This window comes from Syngnathus acus, chromosome 3 (genome assembly GCF_901709675.1).
Source record: "Syngnathus acus chromosome 3, fSynAcu1.2, whole genome shotgun sequence".
Classification (NCBI taxonomy): Eukaryota; Metazoa; Chordata; class Actinopteri; order Syngnathiformes; family Syngnathidae; genus Syngnathus; species Syngnathus acus.
Genome location: NC_051089.1, coordinates 2,548,323 through 2,575,672, shown reverse-complemented (window position 1 = coordinate 2,575,672; position 27,350 = coordinate 2,548,323). Strand labels below are relative to the sequence as shown.

General features: G+C 42.8%; 2 protein-coding genes across 4 annotated transcripts; both read right to left on the bottom strand.

Moving 5' to 3' along the window:
• Positions 1–328: 328 nt before the first annotated feature.
• On the bottom strand, positions 329–24,363 carry prmt3 (protein arginine methyltransferase 3). 2 transcript variants are annotated; one of them, XM_037246578.1, is made up of 16 exons: positions 24,285–24,363; positions 24,014–24,146; positions 23,656–23,738; positions 23,503–23,552; positions 23,305–23,410; positions 22,955–23,102; positions 22,376–22,517; positions 21,611–21,676; positions 19,804–19,925; positions 17,156–17,255; positions 12,713–12,791; positions 9,841–10,028; positions 8,848–8,934; positions 4,742–4,792; positions 4,448–4,535; positions 329–552 (listed from the first exon to the last, which is right to left on the bottom strand). In XM_037246578.1, the coding sequence occupies exons 1-16, from the start codon at positions 24,304–24,306 to the stop codon at positions 443–445; spliced, it is 1,575 nt and encodes a 524-aa protein (XP_037102473.1). In that variant the 5' UTR covers positions 24,307–24,363; the 3' UTR covers positions 329–442. The 2 variants fall into 2 exon arrangements, with proteins under 2 accessions (XP_037102473.1, XP_037102474.1); XM_037246579.1 differs by having other exon boundaries at positions 24,014–24,125; positions 24,285–24,338.
• A 545-nt stretch (positions 24,364–24,908) lies between these two features.
• htatip2 (HIV-1 Tat interactive protein 2) lies at positions 24,909–26,967 on the bottom strand. 2 transcript variants are annotated; one of them, XM_037246616.1, is made up of 7 exons: positions 26,802–26,967; positions 26,327–26,516; positions 26,127–26,234; positions 25,865–26,002; positions 25,730–25,791; positions 25,422–25,663; positions 24,909–25,239 (listed from the first exon to the last, which is right to left on the bottom strand). In XM_037246616.1, exons 1-6 carry the CDS (start codon positions 26,912–26,914, stop codon positions 25,447–25,449), a joined length of 828 nt encoding a protein of 275 aa, XP_037102511.1. In that variant the 5' UTR covers positions 26,915–26,967; the 3' UTR covers positions 24,909–25,239; positions 25,422–25,446. The 2 variants fall into 2 exon arrangements, with proteins under 2 accessions (XP_037102511.1, XP_037102510.1); XM_037246615.1 differs by having other exon boundaries at positions 25,441–25,663.
• Positions 26,968–27,350: the final 383 nt, after the last annotated feature.

Sequence of the window (27,350 nt, the reverse complement as noted above, 5' to 3'; positions counted from 1 at the left end):
CTGATTTGGAACAGTTTTCATCATTCAACGAATGAACACATTTGAAAACATCATCTATCAGAGTACTGTTGCATCATTTGGGGGGGAAATGTACAGCATGAATACCTTGTGCAAGGGGCGGAGCTGTGGGGTGGCCAGATGTGGCTACGGACACCCCCTTGGGCAGGGCATGGATCCATGTGGGAACTGATCAAGAGTATCAAATCGTGAAAAAATATAAAAGGCGGAAAATGCTTGGATTAAGCTTTGAGCTTTTTCTTTTTTTGAGCACAAACTTGATCTCTCAACATTGTGTCACCGTTAACATAAAACACATTGACAAAGAGAATATTTGGTCAAGGTGTTCTTTATTACAAATAAGTAAAACAATCCTAAAATGTCAATTGCCATACTCACAACAGCAATGTTGTTTCAATGACGTCACTTCCGTCACTTGACTACATTACTGCACTTTGTAGGTCAGCTTCCTGTCTCGGAGTTCAAAGGTGACCAACAGTGAGCGAGGGTCCTTTTTGTTTTTGCGCAATGTGATCTTTCCTTGAAGCTCCTCCCCTACAAAGCATGGACAAGATGTTACAGGACATTTTCCATTGGCTATAATCATGAAGTTGAATCTAAAATATGAACTACTGCTGATAGTAAGAAACATTAGACGCCCTGCAGCAGTGCTGAGCTCAGACTTCCGCAGTGGTGGCTGCTCATAGGAACGATGATGTGCGTGTAAATCAAACGTACTTCAATATATGTTAATAAGCACCACTGCCTTGTGCCTATATTTGTGCACGGACGCAGAGTCTCCCACTCGCTACGCTACACACTCTTAGTCGCTGGAGGTTACGGGAGAACGTGATGAGAAAATGCTGAGCGTGGAGATTTCTCCGGCGACCGCCATTATTTCTGTCACGTACATACGCTCGTGTTAGAAAATCCTGGCTGCCTGCTGGCGCCGCACTCTGGGTCTGTCACTGCACTGCAGAGAGTTTGAGCAGCTGTGGGACTTGACAAAAAAAAAAAAAAAAAAGATTTGGGAGGTACGGTATGTAGGAAAGGATCACAGGAGGAACATAAGAACAATGGGGAGATGATTAATTATTTTGGCTATGTCTTGTTTCAGTTTATTTGAAAGAGGGGAGCTCTGGAGAATAATTGAATTATCTTCCCTAAGGACGACAGGTTGAAAATGCCCACCAGCACCACTAAGCAAAATCGTAAAGATCAACTGGATACCTGACAGGAACCGCTTCTAACCTCTGGATAATCTTTTAAACTGAGACATACATACAACTCCATTGGCGAAGCAAGAATTGGGGGTCAGTGCCCCTGCTAGCCCCCTCGCTAGCTCTGCCAGTGTACAACTCACGCCATTCAAGTCTAAAGACGAAAAATTTAAAAAATGTGACAGGGAGAGGAATGAAGACGACTTGGGTCAAGTGCTACGTCTCATGTCCTATTTTTCAGAAGCGGTTGTTGACACAAACATACAGAAAAAAAAAAACGTTGATATCCAGCCCTCGGCACAAAAGACCGCCACAGTTCAAATAAGAGGTCCTTGGAAGACGTTCGTTTAGTCAAAGACCAGCGTGAATAGCGTCTAACCTGACAAGGACACAAATGGAGTTCTAAGAGACTGTAAACACGCTTCAATAGCACAAACATGGTGGACAAAACAACTGTCTTTTAGCTGCTTAACACAAAGTAGGTAAAAGCGTGAAAGAATGACCCTCCTCTTCAATAGCTGAGGCACACAAACACACCGGAGCGTGACAAATGATTTGCTGCTTAATTTATTACGCTGACACCCAAAAGGATTTGCAGGGATGTTTTGTTCCGGACCGCTACGTTTGTGCGTGCGCCCTCACTGGCGCCGGCGCCTCACAAACACAGCCCGGGAGTTAATTACTGTTGCGCTGCTACCGACGCATCAAAACGCATTCGATCTCCGTCGTGATAAATCACCAGACAGTCGGCACAAAGCGGCGGGATGTTTACGCCTGGCCCGCGCCGCAGCCAATCAGAGCTGAAGGCCAAAACACACTGGAGGGCCACTCCAAGTTGTTGTGTCGGTAGACGCGTTCATCAACTTCAAGGTGAGTTCAGGGACTTCCTTTGGGTTAGCATAGAAGTGCGCAAGATTTCTTTCGAATTTGAGTGCAAACGAGGCGAAGTGTGTGTGCGTTATAAAGTATAGAATAGCCGCTATCAAGTGAAAAGAGAATGTTGTTAAAAACTCAATTTCTGCTTTACGGCCCCTGGAGGAGGTTGAGGAGCGTCTGGGTGGCGAGAGCGCATCAATAACCTGCCGCTCTCTCCCTTGCTCACCTACGCTTCCTTCTATACGCATGCAGCCTGGACATCCAAACGTGATTAAATCCAAATACTTTAACTAAAATCAGTTTTATAAAAACATTCAGGTCAGTTTTGATGGGGGACTCCCATTTCACTGATGTGAGGTTGTGAGCTGGACCAATTGAGTTTTTTTTTTTACTTGAGACTTTGTATGGACGATTGCGGGCGTTCCTCAAAGCAGAAAAGAGAAGGCCGCAAAATCGGTCTTGACGTCACAGCATTTAGTGCAAAGAGCCCACGAGAACCAAAACAATCCTGATTTAAAACTGTCTCTCTAACATAACTTCCAAAGTTTTACACTAAATCCCTGCGACAAAAAGACGTGTCCTGGCCAAAAAATGTTTCACTAGCTCAAAATAATCGCTACTACTTAGTCGTGAAAGTACGCTGAGCACCCAGTTTCTAAACTTAATGAAACATTACTATGCTGTAAATGGAACGCTTTTCACATAATGAAACTGTAAGACCTCCGATGCCATTTATATTTTGAAAATAATTTGACAAATCCTTCCACAAGATGTAGCAGCGGCAGAAGAAAAAAAAAAGCAGTAAAGGAGTGCGGCACGACTTCAGATCCCTCAGGCAGCGCAGCAGTAAAAGCAAAAATGAATTCATCCAGCGTATCACTACTCAAGCTCGGTAAAGCTGCCGCCGACGATTGCGGCGCCCGCAAATACGATTTCCGACACCTCCGTGTGAAGAAAGAGTCATATTGTAGTCGAGGAGCCTCGGTGGGTCAGTCAGAACACGGCTATGCTGATACGCAAGTTACGGTACAAATAGTTGAAAACATCAAACTGCTTCAAAATCGTTATCAGGTTGTAAACTTTTCAATTCCAACGCTGTCGAGCCCAACCGCATTCATGGATCATCATTTGAGCAAATCGAATCAGTTCGGCTCCGCACATTCAGATGCTCGTCCGCCGTGCTCACGTTCGGCTGCCGACCAATCAGAACGCAGAGTCTCCGATAGCGCTTGAACCGCTACAGAGGGTTTGACGTTTTTATCGCGCCGCCCGTTGCCGGAGCGTGGCCGAGGGCCGACGGACATGGAGCGTATGTGTTCACCCCCACGGGTCATTTATTACAGTAGGCCGCATCAGATAGCCAGCCAGGAAGTGGACAGTTAGCCCCCGCGTTCCGTTCGCCCCCACGTCAGCGGATACGTCCGTGATTTGCATTATGATACGCCGCACAGCACTTGTAAAGCGGAGAAAATAACATACACGCGGGTTCGAGTGAACATCTCCAGCAGTGTCTCATGCTTGAAAGCAGGTGAGCACCACAGAGCAACTTTTTGTGCCTTTGCGATTGTAATTGGAGTGAATTTGTATTGCACTGGGAGTGGCTTTATCGTTTTGATCGTGATGCGGATCATGCTGGCCTGAGATAGCGGTCCAAATCACTACTGGCAAATGCCACAAAAAATAAAAAAAATGTAAACTAAAATTAATGAATAAATAATAATCACTAAAATATCAAATGAAATAAAATAAATTTAAATAAATAAATAGAAAACCACAGAGCAAGTTTAGCGTGTGGAAAAACACAATCCAATTTAAATTGGAATGTGTGTTTAACAGTAGCTAAAATAAGTGGAAATAAAATAATTCCAATGTTAATCTTTGGTGTTTGTTCAATGTCAGGGTTAACATTTTAGATTTCTCCCTACCCCAAGATGCCCGATTCAAATGATCAGCTATCGGAAAGCTCTCCCGATAGCAATCCTGATCATGTACCACTTCCGAAAACATGACAATTTTACTGTATGCAGTCATTTCTGGTTGTCCATAATATCTGCATGCAGCATTTTTTACTGGTCAGTAACAAAGCTCCTCTCTGCCGATGCGCAATGAATCAAGGCGCGCGAGCGCTTATCGGATGAGTCTCACATGCTGTCTCTGACAGCTGAATGTGATTTGTTTGGATCCCCTTGCTGTCTCTCGTCGTGACGGATAACGAGTGTCAAGCGGTCTGAGGACATCACCAGCAGAGACGGATTACCTGACATCCTGCTGACGAGCGCCATTAAAAGGCCCCAAATACAGTAAAACACACACACGGTCCGACGCAACTTGACAACAAAACGGTTCGTACTCACCCGCCTGGACTGTGAAGGGTTTCTCCAGTTGGAAGACGGTTTGTTTCCAGTGGGTCGTTGTCACCTGAGGACCCGTGGAGAACATCACCTGGCCAAAACAATATGAAATTGTGACATTTACATTTGAATTCAACTGAGATTTGTTTTGCAACTGCAGGATAAGTGCTTAGATCAGCAACGGAGCAGGTTGCGTGTCGATTGGCGACAAAACGCCTCGAGGAGGAGAAATAAGCTAAAGCGTGAACGTAATTGACTTTGCGTTAAATAGCTTTTCCGGATGTCAGCGCAGCTTACCTTGTTGCGGCAGCCTTTGTCAAAGAAAACGTCAAAGTAGCCCACGATTGCCTGCAATGAAAAACGAGAAGGTGAGTTACAATGTGTGCTGAGCAAAGGACAAATCATTTTATTTTGAATGAGTATTATGAAGTTCTGTTAACATTTTATTTTAATTTTTTTAAATCTCCTCCCTCTCAATATGAACTTGGATCTCTCATTTGGGCTGAGTCAACAACATGTTCCATGTGCTCCCTCTAACCTCATCAGAGAGACTTGTCATCGTACAAAAGAAATACATTATCGCGTGGCCACCAACTCCATGCTGGAAATATTGCTGACGATAAAAAAAAAAAAAAATCCACCTGGGAACATGAAATTAGCCAATGTTGCAATATTGCAGCAATGGATGGATTGCTACAAAAAAATAGCAGCAGGACTTGAAATCCAAATTCTATAATCTAAATTGTAATCTTTTGACAAACTTGAGGTTTAAGAATTTGAATTGAAAGCCTTTCACGGATATTCAAATGATGTCTATGAAGGATTTGTAGCATATGTACATATGTGGACAACACATTGGGGGGGGCAGTCTATGGCCAGGCTGCCTTTGGTTCCCCAAAACAACCCCCAGGATGATTTTCTCCCCCCAACTGGAGGAACAGAGGTACTCTATCAATCTCAGGAGCGCACTTGTAGTGGCAATGATGCAGAACTAATAGCTTTTAATCCTGACACAGCTGACAACTCGGCGTCCGGCTTGCGGAGACAAAGAACTAAATCGACGAAGCAAAGAGAGGTGAGATTCCTATTTAAAGCTAGTTTTTTGCCGGCGTGCAATGACGGAAGAGGTGAAGTGTCGTCAACAATATTCATAGAGCGGTCCTTTTTGTTTCGGTTCTGACCAGAGTGGTAGTAGAAGAGGACAAAGTAGGACAAAAGAAGAGCATGTCAGCCCAATACAATTACGGATTTTAATGAACGCAGCAGAGATGCTCCGAGCTGTGGTAATTAGGAAATTTGCTGTAATTACTCGGCAGGCCGAGATTGATTGTCACTTGTGTGAAATAACTTTTCGACTAAAGTGAAGCCAAAGACTGGGACTTTATCACACAAAAAGTGGATGAGGTTTTTATGCCAACCTTTCTTTTAACCATGACAATGAAGGGAGTTGCCTAAAAAGTTGTAGGCGGTGGATCATTTGTATAAAGACAAAACGGAATGGGACCCAGGATTGAACCCTGTGGGATACCTGGGACAAAATGGAAACTCAATTTTGTGTTATGTATTTCAACACTGTCCAGAAGAGACGTCAGTCCTATAAATAAAATAAATAAATAAAATAATAAAATATCAAATAAATTAAAATAAATAAATAAATAAAACAAACAGTCATTTTTTCTGTTGGGTGGTGGATTCTAAAACTGTATTGCATGGGACGTAAAAGTTGACCTAATGGATGAGCAAGATACCGAAGCCCACCATCTCTCGGGAACCAGGCTTTGAAACGTCAGAGAGTTATATCGCGACCTAGCCATTAAAATACAAACTCAATGCTGTGAAACCAAAAGTACCGCCTATGATTTCTTTTTTTTCTTTCAAAGTAGCCAATTTCTGCTCCTTTCACAGCAGTATTATATCAAAAGATGCTCATTTCCCCAAGTTGAAGGCAAGCAAGTAGTCACGATCGTCACAAACACAACGGCACAGCAAAAGCAGGAAAAGGCGGAATGAGTGCATTTAATTTTCATCAGCATTTCGCCCCGGGCCCCAAATGTGTCCGTGATAAGTGATGACAGTGGGCTTCCTGATGGCCCATGGAGGAAACTCTCCTACACTGTGGCGCTCCAGCCAAGTCTCCAGGAAGAGTGGAGGGAAAATTAATAATTATCATCAAGGATAACGCCAACAGGGAGCAATTCATCATTGCCCCCCCTCTTTCGCCTGGCTATGTGTCAGTTAGCCGAGTGGCCCGGCCAGATACTATTATACAACGGCGGGGGGGGGCGTGAGGGATGGGGCATAAAGAGGAGGGGGAAACGGAGGATTGCTGACGGGGACTGAAGGGGGGGGTGAGCGGAGAGGTCTAATGCACTTTTGATAGGGTTTACCCAGGCGTGGAGGCTTCAAGCATGAGCACCTCACAAGTGCATTGGTGTGAATTCCCTCCCGTGAATCTCCTCAGCCTCGTCCAGATTGCTGTTGTTCTACCGAGATGCAGCCCAAACCATCCTCGCTTGTGGACGACCTCCAAGAGGAGCTCCTCACATATGATGTCCAACACACACTGAACATCTGGAGCATAGGTGTCAAACGTAAGGCCCGGGGGCCCCAGATACGGCCCGCCACATCATTTGATGTGGCCCGTGAAGACAAATTTTTCGATTTTGTCATTACTAAAATAACAAATTATCTTCACTTCTGTATTACCATTCATCTTTTTAAACTATTTGAATAGTTTCACGAGTCTCTGATTTCAAAACTAGTTTTTCATCAGTTTGTTTTGTAGCCTATCCTGTATACAGATAGTCATAATGGCCCACCGAGGGAAACTACGACTACAACGCGGCCTGCGACAAAAATGAGTTTGACACTCCTGATCGAGAGGATTTGGCAGTGCAAACCGGAACGTACCAAAATGCATCACAGAATTTTGACGGTTCCAACTCCTGCACAGCGGTGAAGGCCATCTCAGTGGCCTAGTGGTAGAGTGTCCGCCCTGAGACTGGAAGGTTGTGGGTTCAAACCCCGGCCGGGTCATACCAAAGACTATAAAAATGGGACCCATTGCCTCCCTGCTTGGCACTCAGCATTAAGGGTTGGAATTGGGGGGTTAGATCACCAACTGATTCCCGAGCGTGGCACCGCTGCTGCTCACTGCTCCCCTCTCCCCCAGGGGATGGATTAAAATCACACGGGGATGGGTTAAATGCAGAGGACAAATTTCACCACACCCAGGTGTGTGTGACGATCATTGGGACTTTTTATTTTTTTTAGGGTCAACTATTTCTGAAATGTGCAGTAAACTGAATGCATTTCGACAGGATATGTGATACCTTCTGTGTGGCTTCAGGCTACTTCAACAGAAACAATAAACACGAGCATGTAAATGTAAAGAGGGATAAAGAAAGGGTGGCTGGGGGGGAAAAAAAGAAAAAAAAAAGACAGAATGAGAGGATTTATCTTGCGTGTGAGCGGCACAGACGCAGGGGTTGTGCTGTTCATTTAATGCAAGGTTAGGCAGGCTGAGCTGATGAATGGACTGTCGACAGGAGAACAAAAGCAGCCGCTCCATCATAGGGCGGGCGAGAGGCACGGCGGCTCTCCCTCACCGATCCCCCAGCGCTGGTCCAGGAGCAGTTTACCCTTCACACATCCTAACCTTAACTACCACCGAAGAGCTGCGGACAATACTGACTCCAGATCGGTATCTTTACGACAGCGGAGCAGCCCTTGCGCGGGTCAATAATCATCTGTAAATCCTGACGCAAGCAGCGTTGATGTTGAAGGAGAGGAGAAAGGAACCATTTAGACTGGCCATTCCTTCTGAGAATATACACGCATGTACACACAGATAAACGTGATCCGCAAACAAATAAACAATACGCAGAGGCCAAATAAGAATCACGTATTGACTACCCATGAAAGCAAATGACGGCAAATGACGGAGCAGTGCGCCGTAACGCAAACGTCTGCAACACAATGCGGAGCGTCGCAAGATATTAAAGTGAGGCGCTTGTGCTGCAGGCTCTTCGCGACACGGTGAAATGTGGCGTAGTCATTGGAGGAAGTTCAGCTGAGGGATGTGCTGGCAGGGGAAATGGGCTCATAAAGCATTTGATACGCTTTTGTGTTTTTAGCTAGCACCCACTGAGGAGGACATGACTTAATTCATGTGTTGCCGCTTGACCTACACCTCGGCTTTTCTTTCAGCTTCAAAAGTTTTCTTTTCGCAAGTCTATTTCTGTCTTTTATTGAGAGAGTTGAGAACTTGAGGACTTCTTGGGCAAAAAAAAGACAATAAGGTGTCGGTAAGATCGACGGGAACATCATGAAAAGAAGAAAATGTGAAAATAAATGAAAAATAAAAAACATTCAGGGTTTCATTTGGCGTATGTTTGCATTACCGTGCAATCTGTGCTTTTGGTCATCTTCAAGCAAAAGTCGCACGTGAACTCCAGCTCCGAGAGACGTACTTTATTGCAGTCGATTGTCTGTTGAGTGAAAAAAAATGAAATGAGAATATGAAATCACCACATTTGTATATTCCCTTTTTTTTTTTTTTTTTTTAAATCCAAATAATATTGGCTACCTTGAGAAACATTTTGCTAAAATTTTCAGGCCACATTGCTCAACATAGCTAAGAACGATTTTTAATGGTAGCGTTACAGTCATCATAAAATCAAAACATCAATGGCCTCAAAAATATTGGGACACAAATAGAAGCTTTAGTACAGAACTGGTTCACTGCAGCTGGAAATAGTTTAAAATTTAACCTTCCTCAATTTGTCCTAGTTGTTCTCAGCGAGAAAAGAAAAGTCATCAGGTTTGCAGATTATGTAGCTCCAAGAGCGGGCTCTCAATTTTACGGAGTTGCAGTCAGCCTTAATAGAATGTTATTGGATTGTATCAATGGCTGTAATTTGGGGAGAGGGGCTGTCTATTTGTCACTGGAGGGGAGAAACTATCGATTAGAGGATTCAAATTCCATTACGTCAAGTTCTGCTCCCATTCATCACATCCACACATGGGCGGAGGACATGCTACTTAGCAAACGGGCCAAGCGGAGATGAAACGTGTCATGGCATTCGGGGACTAGAGTGTGACGCCACACCGAGAAGGTAAGCGCCGTTCGATGTGGAGCCGATTTGACTTTTTTTTTCATCTCAGTGCTCAACTCGCAGTTTAGTCAAGTGTTTTATTCTCAGCATGCTCACAGTTAAGTAGTAAAGTTTCCTTAAGAGCAATTGGAACTTTTTTTTTTTACATGTCTGTTTCGTTTGTGAGATCGTCATTACATCTGCTGGATATGGATCGTCAAACAAAGTTGTTCTCGTCTTTATTTTTAGCTGCAACGATTCTCATGCGCCCATCAAACATTTTGATTTGTGACTATTTACCTGTACGATTGCAGGTTCCGAGATGAGCGTGTCCGCGTTCACCACTTGCACCACGGCCTCGGGCACGACAAACTTCTTCATGCACGACATGTTGAAGCCATACACATCGTCCCAGAAGGCAATGCACTCTTGGTGCTTCTGGGGGTCTCCCACTGCTGCCAGGCTGATGTTGCAAACGTCCGGGTAGACTGAGGAGACCCCAGGAACAGTTGGTGGGCAAAGACAAAAAGACAGAGTCATTAGCAATTACATTATTCACTAATATAATATTAATATTTTTCAGAAGTCAGTCACCTCCACAACAAGTAATAATATTTATAATATTTATTTAATATTTATTTAAATAAATAAATAAACTAAATCTTACTTATTTTAATTATTATTAATTTTCATTTATTTTATTATTTTTATTAGATTAAATCTTAAAAATCATAATATACATAAATAATAATATACATTCATGAAGACCAAAAAGGAAGGTTGTCCAACTTCTAGACCAGCAGAATGACGCTCGAAGAGAAGGCGAGCTTGCTGTCATCAATTTTGATGGTCTGCGTTCAACACAACTAATTAGAGAACGCCTTTAAGTCGCGTGGGCGTGATGGCTTCCATCAATTTCCTCAAGCGACAGCAACGACAAAACACGCTTTGGCCTGGTTTTTGTCCTACTTACAAAGTCCAAACTGCATTAAAGAGCTTCACTTTGTATGAAACGTCTTTTGATGTGTTTTCACATATATTGCGACGGTTTCACTGCCGGCTGATGATAATGTTAGCGCTAAGATGATGGCATCCCTACTGCGACCCAACATTAGCCAAGACAGTCCTAAGGCCAAACTTAAAGAAGAAAAAAAAACAACTAAAAGGCAAAAAACATGACAGACTCATATAAGAAATGCAAATTTGAGCTAACGCTACGATGGAGCTGAAGTGCAAATCACAACGGCAAGAAAAGAAAAGCAAATGAACAACAAACGAGAGCTGCAGGTTGGGATGTGCGCTCAGGCACATGGGAAATAGATTTTGTTTTGAAGGCACCAACCTTTGTAGCCCCTTGATGAGTAAGGACAATACAAATAAGCCTTCACGAGTGGAGCCTGACAAAGGGTTTAAAATAAGTAAAATAAGAGAGGGCGAATAATTTAGGGAGGGGGTGAGCAGTGCGGACAACCATGGCTGGAGGCTTCTATCTACAAACCTCCAATTTGAAAAAATATTACCCAGCCGGTGGGTAAGTTCAATTTATTTTGCCCGACATATGGGTTGCCGTTCAGCCCCACATAACCTTCAATACATCGGCCCATAAATTGTGAGCACGAATAACGGCGACTCTGCGACGGGCATCTGACGGTCTCTCGTTATTAGCCGACGCCGGCGCGTGACGGCGTTGAGTGTCAGCCCGCCTAATGAGCACAGGAGCAGCTTTCCCTTTTACTCTTGATTACCGAAGCAACGGAGCGATCGTGAAGACCGGGTGGGGAGTGGGCTGATTTGCTGATTTGGCAAAAAATCGAGACAAGCTTGCTTGCGAAATGCACTGTAAAAGCAACGGAGAGAAAAGGCGAAGGAGGGGTTACTGTAAAAAGGGGGGAAACGACGAAGCGAAAGGGGCACACTGGTGTCCCCAGATTCATGGCTTTGACATCTGCGTCCTTCTCGACTCGCTGCTCTCAGCCCGTTTGTCATGACCCCCCCACACACCCACACACGCTACACTTGCTCTCTTGAGCCCCCTCATTGGTCGGCTGTGAAAGAGTGGATGGGGGGGGGGCGCAAGAACGGATCACTTTTAGTAGGACACCGTGCTATGCAATTAGTTGTGGAGAAAAAACACAAACAATAATAATAACAATGAATGAAGGACCAGCTTTTTAGTGAGGCCATATTGTTTTGGGTACCACTGTCAAATGTTACTTGTAAAGCCGCAGTGTCAAAACCGAAATGTTTCAGGGTCGTTACAGGTTGAAAGTTACAGAAGCTGGAATGAGAGGCCATTCAAAAAGTTCAAGATTGCTGAGTCTCTTTAGGATTTTTTTTTTTTTTGTTCTTGTATGGACTTTTCTGCATTCAGACTTAGCTCAAAGATGTAACGATTAATCGACAACCGATTGGTATCAATTATTGAATTATTCAATCCTTGTTTTTGATGATCAAATAATCATTTAGAATTTCATTAAATAATTATTTCGGAGGTGTATTGGCAGATTTCTTTAGTCCTCTATCAAAGCAGACTGATTATCTTGGGCAGAGTTAACTTGAGAGATTGTGAATATAAAGAATGTCTTAACAACATTTTTTTTTTATTTTGGGTCCAGCCTTGTCCATGTTTTTTTCATTTGCACATTAAAAACACATTTGGCTGCAGTTTTTCCTTATGTAAGTTTCTTGTTACTGTAAAGCCCTTAATGTTGCAATGGAATGATGGTGGATAAACAAAAGACTGAAAAGCCAGACCGTTTCTTTTCCTTCCAAACGAGATATTCAGCGAATGGCCACGAGTGGACATAATGACAGCAGTTACAACGCATTCCCAGTGGACGGAATTGTTCCCCTTCAGCTGTTTGGTGCAACTCCGATTAGTCTCGCCCTGATTTGTGGGCTGGCTCATTATTGTGTACAAGTCATGCACGAGTGCACGTTCATACAGAAATAAATTAAAATCTGGAATCAGTAATACGGCAACTTCAGCTGTGTAGAAAATTTGAACATTTTCGGGGGGTCGGTTAATGACTACATGTCACATTCTTTTTAACTTGGACATATTCAAATTAGAGCTCACTGGCGCCCAACGGGAAATACTTTTACTGCAACCATCTTTACTTATGTGTCTATCTTGTGCGATGGGCATTGAGAGAGAAAATGTAAGGGCTACCTGAACCACCATCGCCCAAATAGAGGTCTCTGGCCACCAAGACGGAGTCCAACATGGATTCGAATAGCAAAAAGTAACCCTGCAAAAGACAAAATGGCAGAAATTAAATTCATGTGTGTGTGTGTGCTATATATATAAAATTAATAAATAAAAATAAATAAATATTTTAATTAAAAAATATATATATATAGATATAGATATATTTTTAGAGGACATAAATAATTTGTTTTCTAGTATTTTTTGGTGGATAAGCCTGTTAAAAATTGCTATGGCACCTTAGTCGCTACCAAGACACTTTTTATAATTTTTCTTCCGGATTTAGTGTTAGGGACCATCAATAATACTGCAAATTACATGCATTGGCCTGTTCCTCTTTTATGAGGTCACAAACGAACAAGGTGAGGTGAGGGCCATGAGGGCAAACGTGACTTGGATGGAAGTATATGAGTGCTTGATGACAAAGCTTTTTTTTTTTTTTTTTGGGCTGTGACAAAAAGTCTTGACAAGGAGCGGAAGCTTAGCATTAAGTATGCTGTAGTCATCAAATCAGATTAGCGATAGCCTTATTATTTCAATTACGATTCCATTTCATTTAAAGGGTGAGCGAACGTGAGGAACAAACAAGGGAAGCGGCAACGATGATTTATAACATTGACCCCATAATCACCACCATCAGCACCAAGGCTCAGCGCTGATAACCACGACGGTGACGATGCAGATAAACCCGAAGCAAGCGGCGCGCTACACGTCTTGTTTGTGGATGCCGCACGGGTCCCGATGCAAAGTCCGATACTCTCATTGTTGCTGACTATGGTCCACGCAATGACCTTAACGCTGTGCCGTTTTTAAAGGCCTCACCCGGCGTACAGCGGTCTCATAATTTAGTGCCAATTTCACGGGACACTGCTTCACTTGAAGGAAAAGGGATATGAGAGAGAGAGAGAGAGTGAGAGAGAGCGAGAGAGAGAGAGGGGGGGAGCTGGGAGAAGAGTCGCACCTTTATGGTCAATGATGGTCCTGGATTACTGCCTACCCCACCCTGCTACCTTCACAATGATCCACACCCAGCAATTTTAGAAATTTAAATATTAATTAGCCACTTCATTATGGGTTGCTTTGTTCTTTATGAATGGGTTGCATATGATATTATGCGAGGATGGGGCTGAAGCGATGCTTACGCACAAGTCGCGGATGTAGCTTTGTGTCGCTAATACACAACGCGGTGTGAGGCGAGAGCCAAGTTGCAGCCGTCACATGCTGCAGCATAGCCACTTTGCATTTCCACGAGAGACTAATGAAAAGCCTAATGAGAACGGGCTGAAACAGCTTATACACATTAGCAACATTAGCATATAAAACACATCTCCCTGTGGCCTCACGCAGTGCTCCAGCACATCTAAGTTTGCACCAACACAAAAATAAAAATAGCAAACAGCCTTTTACAGCTGTGTTATGTTTGTACGCATTGCTCCCCCGCCCCACAAACTCACCTTGACACAAAAGGTTACTTTTTGTTTTCTAGAGTATTCTTTCAAAACGCAGCAGATTACTGTTTGCAACCAAGGCAGGTCAGTGACCTGTCCTGAGCCAGCAAAAACGACCGATTCGACTCGAGGGTAGAGAAACAGAATGAATTTCAACTTTGTAAAACACGGCATGGCGTAGCTACGTAGTCTACGTTTTTCAATCTTTCTTACAGACAGCAGAAAGGAAGACGAATATTGTATTAATTTGAATATAGGTTGGATGGAATGAATTTAATATTAATACAAAGTAATACGTATAGAAATAACAATTAAATATTTTTTAATAAAGAAAATAATATATAATTAATATTATATAATAATAATATATATATAACTAAATATTTAAAAAATGTAATCATTAACATTGAATATTTTAGAAGTACCCGTCGGTGTTTTCTGTCGCACTTTGATAAGATAAACTTCCAAAGACTACAGCCACAGCCGTTGAAATACAATGTAGTGAAAGTTAACTAGTCTAAAAAAAAATAATAAGAAGAAGGCCATGATGTGATTTGAGGGAAAAATCACGTAGAAAGGCTTCCTTCATTGTTTTGGGTTGTGACCTTTGGATACTCTTGCTTGTAGCTATCAGGATGTATTACAACAGACAATCTGCATCAGCAGTTTTCACTCCACTCTTCGGCATTCACAACACATCTGCCTCAATTACCGCAGATCATCATCGTCCCGCGAGGCCCACAGTAAAATAAAGGAGAAGGCCCGTGTGCACGGATCCGTGTGTCTGGAAGTGTGTACGCGGAGGGGGGGCCTGCACGCTTGGCTGACTACAGAGGGCAGCAGCGAGGCTCGTCTTGTAGGACTCGGTGGTCTGATGACACCAAATTAGCATAAACATATCATACTGTGATAGATTACGTCCGTAATCTCTTGGGGATTGAACATTGAGCAGATTCCAATAGAAACCTAATTTCCCTTTTAATCAACGCAAATGAGAAATACACAAGATAGATAGTGTAAGAGCAATTTCATTTCCACTCCTACTGTAAGATGGCATCAATTTAAATATGTCGTGGCGAAACTCTCGCCTCTTCTAAACGAAGCAAACACCATCGTTGATCATCTGGCCGTGATTGAAGAGCAAAACTCGTATTTTAGCTGTGTATTATATCTTGAGTCTTGGAACTTTTGATCCACCTTGTACACGGGCGGCAATAAACCATCCAAAGTCTTAGAAGACGCAGCCGATGAATCAACATTTTACATCGACACACCTGCGAACCTATCAAGTGAGTGTCAGTGACGTGAATGATTGACAGTGAGACAGACAAAAGGCGAGGATGATTGATGACTCCCGTTCTCTTCTGAAGCAGGCTCTCAATGTCGATAATGAGGCTAAAGGCGGGGCCGGCTACTAATTTACCTGGTGACAAACGCACGCTCATCTGACTTGATGAATTGTGACATGTTGTGCATTTCAAGTTTTTTTTCGTCGGACTGCGATATTTTATCAAGAAGCTACAGAGAAGTTCTGGAGGAATTACATTGCATCTTTGTAGCTCTCGAAAGTCGACGCCCGGAGTAAGTTTGGTACGACACGAGTCTGTGCTAAGGTAGCTGTGACAAAGGAGTGCATCAGGGATCAACTCTAAGCCCCTTCCTGTTTACAATAGTGCATCATATTGTTTGTTGTGCAAACCTCTTGTACATGAACATCATTCAGCATGTTAATACATTCTAAGCTACACTTGAGAGTTGTAGACCGCGCTGACAAAATGAATTTAGCTCTGCGCCATTTTGTAAGACTAAACCAACACTAGGAAGCGAGCTAGTGCCTATCACCAGTGATTGATCTTGCTCTGAATCTTTATTTAGTCTTTATGGAGCTCATGATGGCCAGCAGCCCTCTGGACTCTTATCTGATTCTCGCTTTTGTTTTTCAGCGTGCCAAGAGAGAGGAGCGATCAATGGTGTGAGTTATGAAATGACACCGGCGCTGCTCAAAACAGTCTTTCAAACACTAGCAAGACAGACAGACCTTCATGTGCCTCCTCCTCCTCCATCACCATCTTTACGGACACATCACATTGATCAAGCACCTCTGTCCATTAGTCCTGTTAAAATTGTCCCCTGTGTGCATTAACGTCACCTGGAAATGAACTGTATGATTCTTTTCGCTTCATAACCGAACGTATTGACAAAAAATGCTTCACAACAGCACAGTTAATTGACACGACATTATTTCTCAAGTACGAACGCAATAAATTAATTTGGTGTCCAAAGTACGACTTAGAACTTCGCAAACGATCCTTGTCGATTTTAATTTTCCTGCATTTGGTAAAAGCTGACTAAGAGGGCAACCTTTTAAATCTTGTTGTCTCTGAATTGTCTGCCGCTGCAGCCTTGATGAGAAGTGACGAGAAGATTCTTCGATATATTAGCGCTCTGTGAGTCGGTGTCATTAGATATTATGCGCCCTATCCTTCACCGTTCCGCGATCATGTCACTTGCCGAATTTCAATTTCCCCGGTGAAGGGACAGGAAGGCTCTGGCTGATGACCCCTGTTCGTGACCCTGGGCTTTCACAATGGATGGGGATGGGAGGGGGCAGATACAGGAGGCTCATGAATTAGGGATGACTTCAGCTGTGCGTTCAACTTTGGCCGTCTCGCCTGTATCGCCATACAGAATCTGGCTGATAAATGGCCATCAAGTCAAAATAAGACTGCTCTTGCTGGTTAGCCATTCACAGGACATTACGGTTGAAGTTTAATCCCATGTTTTTAAAAAAAAATGGAGTAGAGATGCTGACAAGAAGGTGATAAAATAAACCAAGATTTTTGCGGACTATGAGATGCACTTACCGTATTTTCCGGACTATAAGTCGCAGTTTTTTTTCTTAGTTTTCAGTTTCTCATAGGAGCTATATTTTATATGCTTTGCAATATTGTGTACTGACCATCCATTCCGAGATGATGATGTCCACTTTCTCCACGGGAAGGCTGATGTCTTCGATGCGGCCTTTCAGCAAAGTGATTTTGTCCTCAAGCTTGTTGGCCCTGCAGTAAAGAAAATATTTAACAAAACTTGCGACAAACTCGGCAAACAGCTCCATTCTTCAACTGGAGGGGGCTCTTGTCGGTTTCAAGCCGAATCTCAAACGCTGACACATTTCATTACGGGGCTGCTCGCTCAGCCGCGTTTTTGCTTCTCCCTCAGAGGGAAAAGACTTTCTGCCCGGTGTTTGAGTGCAACGGGATGGAATAGCAGGGAGCTACATAGAGGCAGTCTAAGTTTGGCAGTTTGTTTTGATTTCTGTGAAAGTGCATGGTGGAAAAAAATGATTAAAAAAAATGAAAAAATAAGAGTGCTTGGATGTATATTTTAGGTTTAATGAATTAATTTGATCTTAACCTATAAATGAGTGTTTGGATGTAAATCTTAGGTTTAATTCATTAATTTAATCTAAACAAATTAAGTTGAGTAGACCAAAGCAGCCTGATAGAAAAACACAAGAAAACGAATAAGAGCAAGTCCAGATCGATCAAAGTTTTGGACAGTGTATTATGGATGTAAACTGGAAAAGTGTAACCGAGGAGCCAGAGGATGAGGCAGCAACTGTATGATCACCTGTACCGTTTGAATGATCCTTCCCTTCAGTCCGGCCATTGCGGGTATCAATCTGGGTGAATATTCCATTATGGTGACACGTAATGTTACAGAGGACAGAACAATTACTCAAAGAGGCCCCGGGTGCATTTCTGTAGCAGTGATGCTTATCTAGAACCGTCTTCCCCCTCTCTGCCGCTCTGCTCGGGCCGCTATCACATTCTTCCAGATTCAGTACCCCCAACCCCCCACCCATCCAAAGATCCCGTCTTCATAACAAGGAAACACTGTAAACTCGTTATTGGGGTAATTTAGAGGACAATGTCATCGGTGTCTGCTTTGTACGGAAATGCATATGTGCCAGGCTGAGTGTGGAAAAATGGAATGACTATTGAAATGATTTTCATTCAGATGCTTTCAACATTTAATGTAACATTTTCAACTCTCCCCTAATTTCTTTATATATTTTTTTAAATTTGAATGACACGCATACACAAGGATGCAACTTCATAAACCAATCTGCATAGTTGTATGGTATGAAAATGGAATATCCTGTAATCCATTCCCTTGCTGCCACTGAGGGGATGCAGTAGTTTATTTTCCTCCACTAATCGTTCGTAACGTTAACACCTCGGCCCGGTCGACCGACACGATGGGCTGCCCAAGTCGCGGGGAGCAGAGCCAGGGCTGCAAGGTGCGTTCCAAGCGTGGATGATTAATGTTTCCCACAATTCCCCCACCGGTTCTCGGAGCTAGCTTCATTCTTCATTGAAGCACAAGCTGAGCGATCTGCTGCTACAAGCGCTCACTGATTGGTTGGGACTGGCATTGTAATATTCTCAACAAGGAGTTTTGCTTTTCTTTTTTGATTCATTTTATTGACAATTTTGCATTCGGAGCCAACATGGCGTTTTTATAACGACTTGCGTAACCAGGCGTATCAAACTGCTCCTTTTAAACAGCGCCCCTAGTGTTCAGACTGAGACACTGCAGTCAGGTAAACCAGGTGTGTTCTTGAAACGCAACCTCATTAACATTTCATTAATTTGCACTTTTATTGGTTGAATGGGAATCCTTTTATACCTAATAAATTTCAAACATCCACAATCCAGAGCATTTTCTTGGCCAATCCATCAATTGCAGCCATTCCAAAAACTATCTCGACATTATCCATTAAGGAAGTGAGTGTGAAGGAAGGAATCCAGCCTTTCATTTAAACTTCAGCGAGAGAGAGGAGACAGGAGATGAATGCTCCTGTGCAACCGACAGAAGCCACTTTAATTACAATCCTGATATTAGCAGCGGAGTGAGAGACTCGCGCAGAAAAACGAGCGATAAAGTCACAACCAAAGCGGAACCTCGTCGCCATGCGCGTTCCTTTGAGGGCGGAGCTCGGCGCTCACCGCTGGCAAACCTGAGATGCACCCTGCGTGCCAACTCCTGCTCCCACAGCGAGCCAGTGGGCTGTAAAATTAAAATGTCCCTTTCCTTCAGCAAACCCCGTTGTTCTGCTTATAGGGAAGCCTTACATAACTGCGATAATGGCACTCGTAAAGGCTTTTAAGTAAAAAATGTCATAAGAGGCAGAGCTGTGAAGAAGGAGGGGGGCCGTCCGTCTCTGATGGAGCTAAATGGATTGGAGGAACCCAAGCGTACGATGGACACATGCAAATAACTAAGTATGCTCAATTGGGGCACATTCAAAAAAGATGTGAGGCAATCTCAGCCCCCAACTGAGGACGCAAGCGAGAAAGAATCTGTGTAAAGTCAATCGATGAATAAAATAGGACCAAACTAATGACGCTTAGTAGGAAAGAAACAACTTTACATGACTGAGACACTCTCGAAAGATTTCTATTTGCTTAATATTCTGAGAGTATCCAAATGTAAAAAAATACATTGAGGTTTATGATTGTAAAGTCACATCATGTGGAGAAAGTTGAAGGGGTGTGAATACTTTTGCAAAGCAATATAAAAGTCTCAACTCAGTTTTCTTACCTTACTATATCCATGGCTTGGTAGATAATTTCCGATTGGTCAACGGCAATGACCTGCTTGGCTCCAGCCCGAGCGGCAAACATCGATAATATGCAAGTCCCGCAGCCGACATCTAAAACAATCTGTTTAGAAAAAAAAGAAATTGACGGCAAGCATGTAGCGGATTGTGTTTCATCATTGCAAAAGCGAAGGAGAATCATGAATAAAAAGCATTCTGTATTATCAAGACTCGGCCGGCAAACAGTCAGATAAGGCTCGGTGGGAAGAAGGATGCAACACGGGCAGAGAATCAGCGCCGGCCCATCAATCCTTCAAGCTTGCGTCGGGTGAATCGCCGCCGCCGTGGTTGGTTGATATTCAACAGATGGAGCCGTTGTAAGATTTACACACGACACGGAAAGTTCATGAGATGTCAAGCAAAGATTTTAAAGGGTCACTCACAACTGTGTTTGCGATTCGTGGGCCGATATTCATTCTCCGAGTCTAACGGAGTTTGAGCATGAGTTCAATTTGGGCAACCTGATTTCTCGAAAGCATGCTTAATTATAATTTTTTTTTTTAAGTTGCATCAATGTGACCAGCATATTTATACCTTCATGCCAAATGGGTAGTGGTTCTCATTCCATTTTTCAGATTTTATTTTGGTTGTATTTGGATGAAAGAATCCCACAAATCAATCAATCAATCAATCAATACTGAAAGTGGAACTGTGATTTCGTGTGATTTTCTCATTTAGTGCAAGATCACAGAAAGCTGGTAACTTGCTTTACTGACCAAATGATTGCAATGGGGATCAAAATTAAGGCCCGGGGGCCAGATAGGGCCTGCCACATCATTTTATGTGGCCCGCAAAGACAGATTTTGCATCGACTATATCTTCACATTGCTTGCGATTTTTATTCCCATTCGTCTTTTTAAAATATTTGAGCAGTTTTTATTAGTCTCTGATTTTAAAACGAGTTATTCATCTGTTTGTTTTGTAGCCTATACTGTATAAAGATGTCGCCAATCATAATGGTCCTCCGAGGGAAACTATGACTACGATGCGGCCCACGACAAAAATGACTTTGACACCCCTGCCTTAAAGCAACCCTTCCACTGCTGTTGGCTTCTTAACCGGATCTATTTTAGTGCTTCAGCTAATTTGTTCACGTGCGCCACCACGGGCGTTAAAGGCCCAGCTGTAGCGCTCATCTGTACGTAACGTTTCCTCTCTGTGTCTCTATTTGAAGCAGCTGGGCCCGCCGGCAGGTATCCCGCCGACGCCGCGCCGACACCACATAAACGACACCTCTGTGCTCGGCGGCCGCATTGCCGCTGAGCTGAAAAAAACAAAAATCCTCTCGTTTTCAATCTCCCTCCTCCTCGGTGCCGAACGCGGATAATATACATTCCTCATCGACGTGAGCTGCCCCTCACGCTTCTCCCAGAACAAGCCCCTATATAATGGATGGCCATGATATGGACCAGCGCCTCCTCGGTGACGGTCTTTGTTGGGAGGAAGGGGTTATGCGTTTTGTTAGGCGACGCCGGCGTTTGTTATCGGCGCTCGGCAGTCGACAGCCAGCGCACTAATAAAGTCAGCCGGAGGATTCAATCAGACGCTATCGTGGTATTAATGCTTTACCTGAAAAATGCACCGTGTTTGCGTTTAAGGCCTAGCAAGCTAATCTACACGTTTAAAACTCACGGGCACCTTGATGGCGGTCATTAAATCTGCCCGTTATTAACGTTGCCGCGGGTATCGAACGTTTTCTGCAAATATTCTGCAAAGCTACTCGGGATGTGTCGCCTTTCTGGACCTCACCTTGTCTTTGAACACGTCGGGGTTGCTGTAGATGAAGTCACGGTAGCTTTCGGTGCGTACTTTGTCCTGCGAAAACAAACAAGACGGATGGAACAAATAAGACGAGTTGTCAGAAGTTCTGTTTATACATTTTAAAAGATGACTGCTCAAAATGCGCAAAGCCTGAGAATTGCGTAATCATGTGATTTGGGAGCTACAGCGTTAAACAGCTTGTCACCATTCCGGAGATTAGTGGTGTTGTTCAATTTGCTCTTAAAACGACAAATGTCTCTCCTAGATTGCGTACTTTACTAAAACCCTTCATCTGAAACTAACCTCTGCTATTTATTACAAATTGGTAAATATCTATAAAACTCGGTTGGGGCAATTTAAAAGTTGTGGAAAGTAAGAAAAAGAATCACACCTTGCTTTCCTTACTTTCCTGTCTCTCTCACCACCTTTAGTGCGTCAGAGGCCATTTGCATCATCTTGACGTGCATCGGAGAGAAAGCGTAAAGCGCTACGGTCCAATCAGGTTGGCCGACGGGATATACGCAAGTACTGCGGTGAGAAACGAGCCCGCACATCTGAGCTGTTGACACTTTGACGGCTGAGTGCTACAAATTTAAATTTTCAACATAGCGGCAATGTTGGTGTCTTACATGACAGCTGACTGCTGACTTTGCGTAAAAACATCCCATCTCAAGTATGAGTGAATGATCCGAGTCAGCCACTGCAGAGTGTGTTGTGCTGCGGGAAAAAGTGTCTCCATGTTTAAGCGCACACCTTGAGCATCTCCTCATGAATGCCATAATGACCGTAGGAGCTGAAGTAGGCTTCGTCCTCATCTTCACGAAGCTCGGCAACAGCGCGCGGGTTAGCGGGCCTTTCATTGTCAGCGTCCAGCACCAAACGCTGGACGAGCAGCCTATGTGAGATAAATTTGAATTTAATATTTCAGTTTTTAGGACGCAGTGAGCAGAAAGCACACTCAACCTTTACAGCATGCGGAACATCGCGGTAAATGGAGCAGATGAGAGGCATTTATCTTTGAAGCTCACTTTTCCTTCTGCCATCTTCTCCCTCCCCGTCCTCAGTCTTTCTGTAATTTTCCCTTACAGCGCCCTCTTCCAACCCCCCCCCCCCCCCCCCTTTAACCTCTGTGCTGCAGTGGAATTTTCCCTTCCTTTAAAACTTCTTCCACATGGTAGCTTCAGCTGATTAGGTATCGGAAATGGTGGCCCCCTGCTGGCCGATCCGTTGTATTGCAAATGTTAGTCACATGGGCCGCCAGATGTCAAACAAGCGCCAAAACAAAGTTGTATGATTGGAAAGGCTACAAGAAAGGTGATACAAATGACTAACATTAAATTTTGTACATCTTCAAAGGTTTGAGGAACAGCCTTCTCAGCAGAAGCTACTCTCAGCCGCAGTGCCGGATTAGTCTTCCCCTCCAATGACCCGCATGCCGACAAATCCGTCCCCTGGTGACCACCACACAGGTCCTCGGGGTCTCCGGAAAACAAAAGATATTACATGTACACCAGGTTGTTTCAAAAAATCATTTTACTTCATTATTTGTGATCAGTGCCCGTCAAAAATGGGGGCTTCAAATGTTCATGTATATTTGGACTGTACTGGCCATCTGAAAGATCTTGAGGCGTACGGAACAGTAACTATTTAAAAAAATAAAATAAAAAAAGAACTATAAGTACCAGTTTGCAATAAAAGGTCATCCTGTATAACTGGCTTGAGGAAGTCATCACTTTCCCACGGTAAGAGATCATCTGGCAGCCCCGTGAGATATGATGGATCACATTTCTGCAAAAAAGCAAAAAAAATGTCATTACATAATTCAACAATATCATAAACAGTATTCAAATAACACCTTTAGAGATGACATTAATACTCACTGTTGAGCGGATAAAATTGATCAGCTTTATGTAACTGTAGTCATCTAAATCTAGGAAGAAAAAAAGTTTTCAGTGAAACGGAGAAATACCGCAACCATAACTTGCGTTTAAATAATTTCCGTTATGCACAGTGTTTCTGTGTATTGTACTTACTATGCCTCTTGATGACATCTTTAAGGTTCACTTGGTGCTCAACTGTGCAGTGCTGCAGGGTGTCAGGCACGGAATTTAGTAATCTGGAGAGATGACAAATTACTGTGATTTACTTCATTAACAGTCTAATAATAATAATCAAGTCAAGTGACTTGACTTAAACTTGACTTGACTAATAATAATAATGATAATAATAATACACTTCATGTAATTTGGATGTCTTAGTCCACTTGTTTTATTCAGTCGCAACAATCTATTCTAAACTGTCTTTGGTTATAAAGTAATGAAAAACATTTTCTGCAAATGACAACTGCCCACTGTTCTTTCATGACGTCAGGAAAAACATTTCTGCGCTCACCTGTCACAAAACAAACAGGTAACCTGTTGACTGTCCTCCTCCTCCTCCATCCATTGCCACTGCTCTTTGTCATCACCGGAGTCGCTATCAGCGTCCGATAGCTCCGGCATGTCCGCAGCATCAGCACAAGGATCTAGTCATGTTAAAAGTGGAAACAGCATTAGCTAGCGAGGCTATCATTTTTATCCCGGGTTGAAATGCATGCTTCCGGGTAAATCTGTACATTTGTTGCTATCTAGTGTACTTTTTTTTATTCATTTCCAAGACTCACGTGTCTCTGTGCATTCTGCCATGATCCTACTTTGTTTGCAGTTTACTTCCTGGTGCGGAGCGTACACGCGGAGGGACACTTCCGGTGAACCGTCCACACGATGTCGCTGTTGGCCCAAACTCGTATGCGGTTAATATATAAGAAAAAGAAAAATCCCCAACACTTTGAAGAGTTTGTTAGGAGAGCGATTTGGATCTTTCTTAGTTACAAATAAGAACTGTGAAGCATAGAAAAATTATGTTAGATTAAAACTGTAAATCAACAAATAGATCATATACTCTTTGTAAAAATATGTTATTTAAAAACTACGAGTTCAGTTTTTTATTCACTGATCAAATAAAATTAAAAAAAACTGTTACTAAGGACTTTTCCAAATCATAACTTGCTTGAGTGGACTTTCCATTCAGGGACGTCCTAATCGGAGCAGAAGGTTGAAGCAAAGATTGTGCGTGTGTGGTTGCTATGGAAACCTGTCAAGTCTTTTTAGATCAATAAACGTGTACACCGTGCATGAAAATAATGTTGGTTTAATTTATTTTCAACATTAAGTGAAAAATGTAGAAAAAATGCACAACCCTTAACTGCAGTACGGTGTCATCAATTGGTCACAAGGAGGCGCTATTATACAAGAGACTAGCGAGAAAAAGGTTTATTCATCCATACAAGGCAATTATCAATTTATTCACACATTGATATAAAGTGCAATACAATAAGGAGTGACAATTTCCAATGAAAAATTATTGACAATTATCAATAATTAAACCACCACACATTTAACATATTCAAGCAAGCAAAGTGTAAGGCAGTGCTTCTCAACTGGTCCGGGTTAAAATAGCGGCACATATTTTACAGCAAGATTTTATGTTCCAAAAGAGAAGCGAGAAAAGACAATAATTATCACATTCCTTTAACATGATGCGGTGACCCTGAGCTGTAGGTTGGCTGCTGCGGTGACCTGAAAAGGGAAATCAGGAGCTGGAATAAATTGAATATTCTATACAGCAGTAAAAAAATCAAAGCAAAACTAGCATTTATTGCTATCATTATATAAAAGTTGTGTGTTGAGGTGAGAAAACAATATGATTATTTAGAGTACCCAAAGATTCAAGTCAATGAATTATTCCATAGGTGACTCACTCAATCTTACAAAACACACCGAGCGTTACTTCTTGTCGCTCTTTCCCAGATTGTTGATGGCTTTGCTCTCCAGGATCTCAACCTTGTGTTCAGGCTGAAGCACCGTGTTTGACACCATGGCCTTGGCCACAGTTTGGATGGGGGTGGACATGGATGTAGAGTAAATGGCAGAGACAGCACTCAAGAACTGCCTGGCTATCCATTCACCAGGACGACTCTCCTGTCGGTCCACCAGCAAAACCCTGTTGCGCCGCAGTATGAATATAAAAACAATTTTGGCGGTGAAGTTAAATTTCAAGTTAACTCACCCAGGTCTGTAAATAGCATATCTGTCAAAATCCAAGGCTTGTATATCTGCTTCCGCTTGTCCCTGTAAAAAAAAAAAGCTTTTAAAGATACGCAAAGGCAGATATAAAGAAAAAAAATAAAATAAGGAGAAACACCTTCACTTTGAGGTAAAGGAAATTGCTGCTTTTATCTGCTCCTCTTGAAGACTCCAGGTGGAATTGTGTGCAGCCTCCAGCTTTAGCAAGCTCAGCAGATTTTAACACATAGTCATGATCAACTCGGACAAATCCTTCCTGAAATCAGACAGCACGTGATATTATGTAACCTGTTTGACTGTGCAGCTTACTTTGCTGTAAAATAATTTTCCATAGTAGGATCAATAAAGACATTTGATTGCATTCTCTTTGTTCAACTCACAGCCCCTGATTTTGCTCTGGTTGTTCCCAGGCAACAGTAGCCGACGTCATGGCCCTGGAAAGCAGCAGCAAAGTCCTCAAGTTTCTCAAAGTCCACTACCACTTGAACCTGGAGGCAAAAAAGACAAAAAGAGGAAACACAAACATTAATGCAACCTCATCGGGATATGTGCCAATTGGTTTCATGGTTGGCCCACTCACCACATTCTCAAAGGCTTGGTCCTCAAGGTTGAGATGGCGTCTTCCAATGAGTGTGATCTTGGAGAAGATGTTACGCTGCAGCAACTCTTTAAGGAGCACCTTACCAGTTTCCCCAGATGCTCCGAGGAGGAAACAACTCTTATTCGTCTGCCTGAAATTTTCCTCCAGAATTTTTAAGTTTGAGGCCATTCTGTGCGCCAGGAAAAAAAAAATCAGCCACTTAATATCATGCAATATCTATCTGGAGCAGTTTGTCAAAACACTACGTGCGTGTGTGAGTGAGTGTAGGGGGGCGGGGCTGTTGGATAAAAATATATTTGATTTGCTTTGCATCTTTGTTGACTCACGTATGCATACCAAAGGAGCCGGAAATGACTATTTGCATGCGCTAATATTGCCTTACGCAAACACACCATTTGCGCCCTTTTTAGCTTTTGCGCTCTTCGGTGTTCAAACGTCAGGCAGCAATATTTACCTGGTAAGATGAGCTGGCTCAGGGTCGTCCAAACACTTGAGAACAACTGCGACGATGACGATCGAAAGGGTGAGAAAGATTGTGGCTTTTCCCAGCAGTTTGACAAGCGGCATCACACGGAGCGACGACGGTAGTGACACAACACTTCCTGGTTGTGTTACGCGTTGTCTCCCTTATGATCTGATTGGTTGAGGAATGCGGAAAAGCCCATCAAGTCCCGTGGATTGCTTTTTCACTTTATTTGGTATTTTTTTGCTCTTTAAACGTTGAATAATCGCCTGTCAAATATCTATACCCTTTTTTTTTTTTTTTTTTTACCTTTCTTTGCTACGACATGTCAATAGAAAAAGAACACTACTTTAGGGAGCCGGAACACAATACACAAAATACAATATCAAAGTCAAAGTCTGCTTTATTGTCAATTTCTTCACATGTCAAGACACACAAAGAGATCGAAATTGCGTTTCCTACTATCCCACGGTGACAAGACATATTATATATTATAAATATATATATTATATTATAATGGTCCACGGACAAACAAAACAT

Bases quoted from the DNA above. Each gene is read 5' to 3' on its own strand.
- prmt3 (XM_037246578.1), bottom strand. From the start codon at position 24,306: ATGGCAGAATGCACAGAGACAC. The intron at 23,411-23,502 runs GTGAGTATTAAT...GCTTTTTTGCAG, and splicing joins TCAATTTTATCCGCTCAACA to AAATGTGATCCATCATATCT. The intron at 17,256-19,803 runs GTAAGAAAACTG...TCTTTACTGCAG, and splicing joins CAAGCCATGGATATAGTAAG to GGCCAACAAGCTTGAGGACA.
- htatip2 (XM_037246616.1), bottom strand. From the start codon at position 26,914: ATGCCGCTTGTCAAACTGCTGGGAAAAGCCACAATCTTTCTCACCCTT. The intron at 26,517-26,801 runs GTAAATATTGCT...CCTGGCGCACAG, and splicing joins GAGCCAGCTCATCTTACCAG to AATGGCCTCAAACTTAAAAA. The intron at 26,003-26,126 runs GTGAGTTGAACA...GTCTGATTTCAG, and splicing joins CCAGAGCAAAATCAGGGGCT to GAAGGATTTGTCCGAGTTGA.